The following is a 7,656-nucleotide window of genomic DNA, read 5'->3' as shown; positions in this document are numbered from 1 at the left end:
ATGTTCGTTATGACAAAGTAACATTGAAATCAGGGTGAAAGAGAATTGTGTGAGTTGAGTAAAGTGGGGGTAAAAAAGCATTGAAATGAGACAGAATAAAGGAGGCTAAAGGGAGACCTTGGGATCCTGTCCAGTGATAATTTCATGAAATGATGCTGGTTGGATGTATCCTTATTTATTTTTTTTTTAATTTTATTTTATTTAATTTATTTATTTATGGCTGTGCTGGGTCTTCATTTCTGTGCGAGGGTTTTCTCTAGTCGCGGCAAGTGGGGGCCACTCTTCATCGCGGTGCGCGGGCCTCTCACTATCGCGGCCTCTCTTGTTGCGGAGCACAGGCTCCAGACGCGCAGGCTCAGTAATTGTGGCTCACGGGCCTAGTTGCTCCGCGGCATGTGGGATCTTCCCAGACCAGGGCTCGAACCCGTGTCCCCTGCATTGGCAGGCAGATTCTCAACCACTGCGCCACCAGGGAAGCCCTGTATCCTTATTTTGATAATAATTTTCATCCCATGGCCCTCACCTTAAAAACTCGTTCTCAGTCTTGAACACTGTTGACACTTCGGGCTGGGTAATTGTTGTGGGTGCCTGTCCTGTACATCGTAGGATGTTTAGCAGCATCCCTGGCCCCCACCCACTAGATGCCAGTAGCACCTCACCTACCCTCCTACCCACCCACCCACCCCCCCAGTATGATAACCCAAAATGTTTCCGGACCTTACTAAATGTTCCCTGGGGGGCAAAAATCACCCCCAGTTGAGAACCACTGCTCTGAAAGGATTTGTCTCCACTGCTTTATGGGTCCCTGAGGCTCCAACATTCCTCTTAGGCCATTCCTCTGGCTAACTTTTGGATCTCTCCAGCACTGACCAGATAAACCACTCTGGCAGCCAAGTGGAGACCTCCTCAAAGTGGGCTGGGTAAATCCCCACAATGCCAGGCTCAGTGCCACATTTCCAAGTGTTGGGGCCGCCTAGATTATTTTCTAAGGTAATGTGAATCTTGTCTCCAGCGGTCCTTGACCCTCTTAAGTGAGTACTACCTGGGAGTAATGACAACTCAATTCTGTTTGTGGTGCCTTTATTTACTGACAGTAAGCTTGGAGAAAGTCACAGACACTTAGTTGAAATTATTAAAATAAAGCCTGTAGGTTATCCTCTTAAAAGAGTACCCCAGAATGATTACTTGAATGTAGGCATAACCACAAAAGGAGGCTGAGAAGCCCACAGTAGGGAGAGCTGAATTGCCAAGTGGCATTTTAGGAAAACAAAGGCTTGGCAAGATAAAAACATCCACTTTCCTCCCCAGTTACAGGCTTAATGTTATTAATAACTCAGATGTCATATTTACGCCATTATTGGCAGCATGCATACAATTTAAATATTTTAGCTTCCATTATACAACTGGATCTACATTACTGACCTTCAAGGGCCCCATTCATAAGGGATGAGGAAAGGGAACAATCAGCTACTTCATGCAAGGGCTGGCCAGCAGACTGGGTTTCCCAGCATTGTCAGACAAACCACCACACAGGGAATGCTTTGGAGCCGCTTGGAAATGGCAGGGTCAGGACAGAGAATGATAGGGGTGGGGGAGCTTTCAGGGTAGGGAGAGAGCCAAGGCTTTTTTTCTTTTTGAAAAAGAGATATCCCACCTTTGTTCAAAGGAGAATGAAATATCCATTAAGACTGGTGACACTGGGAATTTTGTTTCAGCTCAGTTCCTTTTGTTGTGACTCCAGGGCAGAGGCGAGGAATCTGGGGTGACAAGGTTTCAAGCTAAGATGAGAAAGAAAAAGAATTCCTTCCAAGGATTTCTTCTATTGTCTCCTCAAGAATAAATATTTATAGAGAAAGTTCAAGTGAAGTCTTTTACAATGGTCACGGCTTTAAGACTAAGCCTTTGAGAGAGAACGTGTAAAACTATGCTTAAATGAAGGGTGATCCAATTAGGCTTCCCAGGGAAAACCAAGAAACCTCAAGATAATTTCCTATGTAAAATCTAATTATGTTCTCAAGTGGAATAGGAATACTACTTTGAATTATCCCAGCTCCATAGACTGCAGCAAAAATATACAGCCAAATTGGATTCTCTTTTAAGTAATTAAATTATTTCCCTTCACAGCATCTATAATTTGTCTTCAACAAATGTGATTTGCCTCAGAAAGATAAGACATTGCAATTTTTCCTCCAAAATGGATTTTCTGTGCCAGAAACAATTATGAAAAGTAGACCAAATATTGTCTTAATTATATCCTGGTTATTATCTTTGAGTGCATGCCTGGAGTGCCATGTGTGTGTCACAAAGTGAGACAGGTATGGCTACTATAGTTTAAAAATTATCTTTAAATGGAGACCGGAGCTGAAATGTACTCAAGAGCTTGGGGCTTGCACAATGGTAGTGTAAATAGCTACGGGTGATGTTACATAAGACTCCAAAATCTTGTGCAAAACGTGGGCAATGGGGAGCTCGCATCAGTGGACCTTTCTTCTGAGCTCTGAAAGCACCACTTTAACTTCTATCTGCTTGGCTGAACCCTTGAGGTGCTAGATGTTGCAATAGATTAAGTGTTGAGATTTGCATAGAAGATATTGCAAGAGGGGTATTTTGGGCATGGTTAATTTTATGAAGAAAACATTCACTTTTGGCTTTTGGCTTTATTTTCAACAGCAGTTCAGCTGCCTTATGACCAGGTGTTCTGCGGGACAACAGTGGGTAATGGTTAAGAGCAAGGGCTGGAAGGATGAATGGAGTCAGCTCCTGGTATGTCCCCTTGAAACTGCAAGTTATGGCAAGTCTCTGAACCTCAGTCTTCTCGCCTGTCAAAAGGGCCTGACGACATCTAGATTGAGAGGCGTAGACGAGAAGAGCATACAATGCCTGGCTGGCACAGACCTGGAGTACACAAGGGGATGATAGTAAAATCTAAAACATGGGATTGCATACCTTTTCTTCTTTATGCACATTTATCCTTCGGGAAGATTATCTTTCATAGGAATATGTACTGGCTGGACATTTCTAAACTTCCATGAGTTAAAAGTGGGTAAGACTTCAGATACTGAAGTCACATTACCTGGTTTGAGATATTCATTGTGCGTACTTACTGTACTTTGACCAAGTCACTTAGGCTCTCTGTACTTTGGTTTCCTGCTCTACAAAATGTTAGTAATAATAGAACCAGAGCCTATCATAGAGCTGTGATAAGGATTAAGTAAAATATTACAACTAAAATACCTAGGACAGTATGTGACATGCCATGCAGGTATCTATTGTTATTTTTGACTTCTGCCAGCCAAAGGAATGTCAATAGAAATCAGAACATAACACTAAGTAGGTTTATCATGTACTTTTATTAACAACTTAATACAAGGCTGTACATTGTAGGTACTGAAATCAACCCACTCCTGAAAACTGAAAAACCAGCATTTCTATACCACTTCAGGCTTTGGTTAAAAGTGCCATCTTCTACAGCAAAATCACATAGTGTAACCAAACAATTTAAGAGCAGGAAAAAGAAAATGTTCCACTGGAATGGACAGATTATTTATTTACAAACAGCTGAGGATAACTTCTAGCTTAAGTGATTTCACTATACACTCTGGAATGTTCAGTTCCCTTTTCTACGGTCCTACAATGACATACAGCAACTAAGAACTTGGCCACAGGTCCTGCCTAGACGCTCATCAACATGAAACAACAACAAAAAATATTTATATAAATAAGTCAATTAAACCTCACAAAAACTAAAGGCACACAAGAAAAAATGTCCAACAGTCGATAAAAACTGTACACTGTTGGTCAGTCTTTTATATCTGAAAAAATGTGTAACTTCAGAAAAAGTTCTTTAATGTATAAAAGTCCAGTGTTAGCTGGAGTGAAAACTCGAAGACTCCGACTCGGTTGAAACAGAAGAATGTCCACCCCGCTTTCCCTTGGAGAGGATCTTCAGGCTGGACCCTCTGCTCACAGAGGTGAGTGCATGCTGGGCAGAGGTTTTAAATTTGGCCCCAAGGAAGGCATAGAGGATGGGATTCAGGCAACAATGGAAAAAGGCTAGGGCCTCGGTGATGGAAATCCACTTGTGCACAGTGCTCTCAAACTCACACCCTTGCTGGATGATTTCCAGGAGGATGAAGGAGTCGATGCTGATCCCAATGTAGTAGGGCAGCCAGCAGGCAAAGAAAGCCAGGATGAGGATAACTGTGGTCTTGAGGGCCTTTCGCTTCTGGTAGCCCTTGGAGTGGGACAGCTTGGAGATGATAATGCAATAGCAGGATAGGATGACGATACCCGGCAGGATAAGGCCAACCACGATGTGCTGAAACTGGAATACCACCAACCACAAGTCGCTGGGATAGAAGCGGTCGCAGATGTACCTCCCATCCCCCTCCCTGACGTTGGCAAAGATGAAATCGGGAATAGTCAACAGGAGAGCAGGTATCCAGACACCAACATAGACCACCTTTTCAGCCAACAGCTTCCTTGGCCTCTGACTGTTAGTGGCGTGGACGATAGCCAGGTACCGGTCCAGACTGATGAAGGCCAGGATGAGGACACTGCTGTAGAGGTTGACTGTGTAGATGACATGGACTGCCTTGCACAGGAACTTCCCAAAGTACCAGTTTGCCACGGCATCAACTGCCCAGAAGGGAAGTGTGAGGACAAAGAGGAGGTCTGCCACAGACAGGTGCAGTCTGTACTTGTCTGTCATGCTTCTCAGTTTCTTCTGGTAACCCATGACCAGGATGACCAATCCGTTACCCACTATGCCAGTCAAGAAGATGATGGAGTAGACAGTGGGCAGAAAGATACGGTTGAAATGGGCATTTTCCTCCCGGAAGCAGGGTTCCTTTGTGGAGTCATAGTCTCCTGAGCCCAAGTCATCCTCTGTGTAATTATCTGAAGAGAATATCTGAAAAAGGCAAGGGAATGGACATTCACTTTCAAGTTCGGCAGGCATTCCCGAAGTTCAAAACAATGTTTCTGGTATTTTACAAAAGCAGTTTATAAAAACCAACTCAGCCCAGCCTGCTTCAGGAAATTCTGCTCCCACTAAAGTACTGGGGTAAGAGCACAAGGGAATTATTCTAGACTCCTACAACTCTCCTCCCATCTTCCCCCATAGTCGCTTCATTATATCCCTCATTAGGAGAACCAGTTACAAAATTCTTTGTTTAAAACAAGAGGGCGATGAGATTCTTTGGGTTGCAAAGTCACATCTTTGCTAACTCTTCTGCCCCGCCCACTAGAGGGAAGGAAAAACCTTGGGAGGAAAAAAACCAAAACAAAACACAAAAGAGGCCACTCCTAGGCGGCATGATGGTGGGATTGGGGGTAGAATCTCGTGTTCCGAGGAGCTGGGATTAACTTTCTCTATGAAGATTCGCCAGGAGAGGGAAGAGGGGAGGAAGAAGGACCGCGGGGTCCCAAAGACTCTTATTCTAAAGCATGAAACACTGTTTTCTCCACGACTGTCTAAACACAAACCATTCCGTACTTCAAGCAACACGTAGTGGGGAAGGGGAATGCGGTCTTAAACGAAGGGCTTTGGTGCTTGGGGGCGGGGGTGGGGTGTCAGAAGCGGGGAAGCCTCACTCCCACCGGCGCTGCTCAGGGGCGTGGGTTTCTCTGCCAAACCCATGTTTATCACTTGGCGCCTTTGGGACGTTAGCGAGCACAGCATTTTAATGGGAGGGGAAAGTCACGGGGTCTGCACCCGTGGTCCTCGCCCCGAGTTTCATTTCCTCACTCTCCCGGGTCGCTTCCCATCCCGCCACGGATCCAGTTAATGGCGTGGGAGGTCTGCAAGCTGGAAGCCTCCAGGCGGAGGGCGCGCTGGGGGCCGGGTGGTCCAGCTCCAGCCCTCCGCGCGGCCCACCACGCCCACCGCCGGCAGGCAGTGGCTCCAACGGTTTGGCCCCGCCGCACGCCAGGCGCAGTCCTGCAGGGTGCTGGGGAGAGACTGGGCGGCTCCGCCGCGGGAGCCTTTGAATCGCGCGCCGCTGGGGGAAACGAAAAGCCTCCCATACCAAGGGGATTTCAAAAGGCTCCAGGAAACCACCGACGGTTAAATGGCGCAACCGGGCTCGGTGAGAGCCCAACTGTCTCCCCACTTGCACCTGCGTGTCTGCGCCGCAACTACCGGCAGCCCAGGTGCCCTCCCAGCCCTTCACTCCACCCTTAGTCCCCGCCGCGAACACCTCGGGGTGCTGCTGCACCGTGACCGCTTATATACTCCAACTTCTGCACGACCCCCAACTCCAGAACCCCGGGGCCCACTCGCGGCGCTGGCGACGCCCGCGATGTCTCTCCCTCAGTCCTCAGTGGCGCGGGCTGCTCCCGGCCACCTCCCTGCTGCGGCCAACGCGCAGACACCTCAGCAAAGCGGCACGGTGGGTCCGCCCTCTGCTCACAGTACCCGGCACTGGCACAGCTCCGCGGGCAGCAGAGTTTAGCGAACACGCGCCCAACGCCAAGAGTGGTCCTCAGGCGCCTTTGCCCCTGAAGTTAACCAGGGGCGCAGTCTCCCTCTGGGAACTCAGCCCGGGCGGGCCGCCCTCCACCTCCAAATTCAGATCATGTAATTCGCTCCAAAAGAAACCCCCGCTCCCCCAAGGAAGAGACCCACGGTCTCTGGCAGCGCGCACGTCTTCTCTGCACTTGTGCACAGAATGTTCTGTTTGCAAACAGCGTGCAAACCCGGCGCGCGCCGCAGAACTCAAGGGGGAGACACATGCAGCCACCGAAACGGTCGTTCCCATCTTCTCTCCTCTACTTAGAAAAAGATTTCAGTCCAACCCCGCCCCCCCCACCCCGACCGTAGCCAAGCGCACGAAAACTCCTTTCTATGCCCCTTCTCCGGGGCACGGGCACCTCCAATATTCTGGTCGTTTCTGCCCGCTCGGAGAGGAGTTGCGCTCTAATTTCATGTGTTTGTAATACGTTTAAGAAAAAGCAGGTTGAAACGACTTACATGGAACCCGTCCATGGTAATCGCTTGCTCTCCAGCCGCGGGGGCTACCGGAGTACTCAAGTCCTAGGAGACACTTTGCTACCTGCTACCGCAGCCAACAAACTGAAGTTTCTAGTCGAAGCTGCACTTTTATAAAAACACGCTCCGCGGGCGGCGCATGCGCCGCGCGGGTGGGCGGGAGGGCGGGGCGGGGAGAAAGGCGGAATGGTGGGGGGGTGGAGAGGGGCAGATGAGCGGGTGGAGGCTGCGAGGGAGGGGCGAGGGGGTAAGCACTCAGGCGGCCCCCGCAGGTTAAGCCAGGGAAGCCCCTCAGCGGCTCCCTTTAGCTCTAGCTCGCGGTCACCTCGTGAGTCTAGAGCTGTGGAGGGCGTCCCAGAGGAGTGCCGCAACTTGGGAAAGCAGGATGCGCCTTGAGGGAGGTTGAAAGCGCGGGCGACCGACGCGTCCCCGTGTGGCGCGTCTATCCTTGCTCACGTGGGTGGCATTCCAGACCCGGGAAGGCTACAGATGGAGACACTGAGGCCCAGAGAGGGGAAATGACTTGCCAGAGTAACCCGACCAATAGGCGGCAATTCTGGCAGCGGGTCCAACCTCTGACTCCATTCCCTGCTCTTTCAGCACATGCAATCCATTCAGGAAATGAAATAAGTAAAGGTTTTTTCTTCAGAGCACAATTGTGTATA

At 48.9% G+C, this 7,656-nt stretch overlaps 1 protein-coding gene across 1 annotated transcript; it reads right to left on the bottom strand.

The window, feature by feature from the left end:
* Window positions 1-3,379: 3,379 nt before the first annotated feature.
* On the bottom strand, window positions 3,380-7,065 carry CXCR4 (C-X-C motif chemokine receptor 4). Its single transcript, XM_068543999.1, has 2 exons — window positions 6,974-7,065; window positions 3,380-4,912 (listed from the first exon to the last, which is right to left on the bottom strand). Exons 1-2 carry the CDS (start codon window positions 6,986-6,988, stop codon window positions 3,866-3,868), a joined length of 1,062 nt encoding a protein of 353 aa, XP_068400100.1. The 5' UTR covers window positions 6,989-7,065; the 3' UTR covers window positions 3,380-3,865.
* Between the last annotated feature and the right edge of the window lie 591 nt (window positions 7,066-7,656).

Source organism: Eschrichtius robustus, chromosome 5 (assembly GCF_028021215.1).
Source record: "Eschrichtius robustus isolate mEscRob2 chromosome 5, mEscRob2.pri, whole genome shotgun sequence".
NCBI lineage: Eukaryota > Metazoa > Chordata > Mammalia > Artiodactyla > Eschrichtiidae > Eschrichtius > Eschrichtius robustus.
Note: the sequence above shows the minus strand (reverse complement) of the source record. Positions and strands in the feature narration are given on the sequence as shown.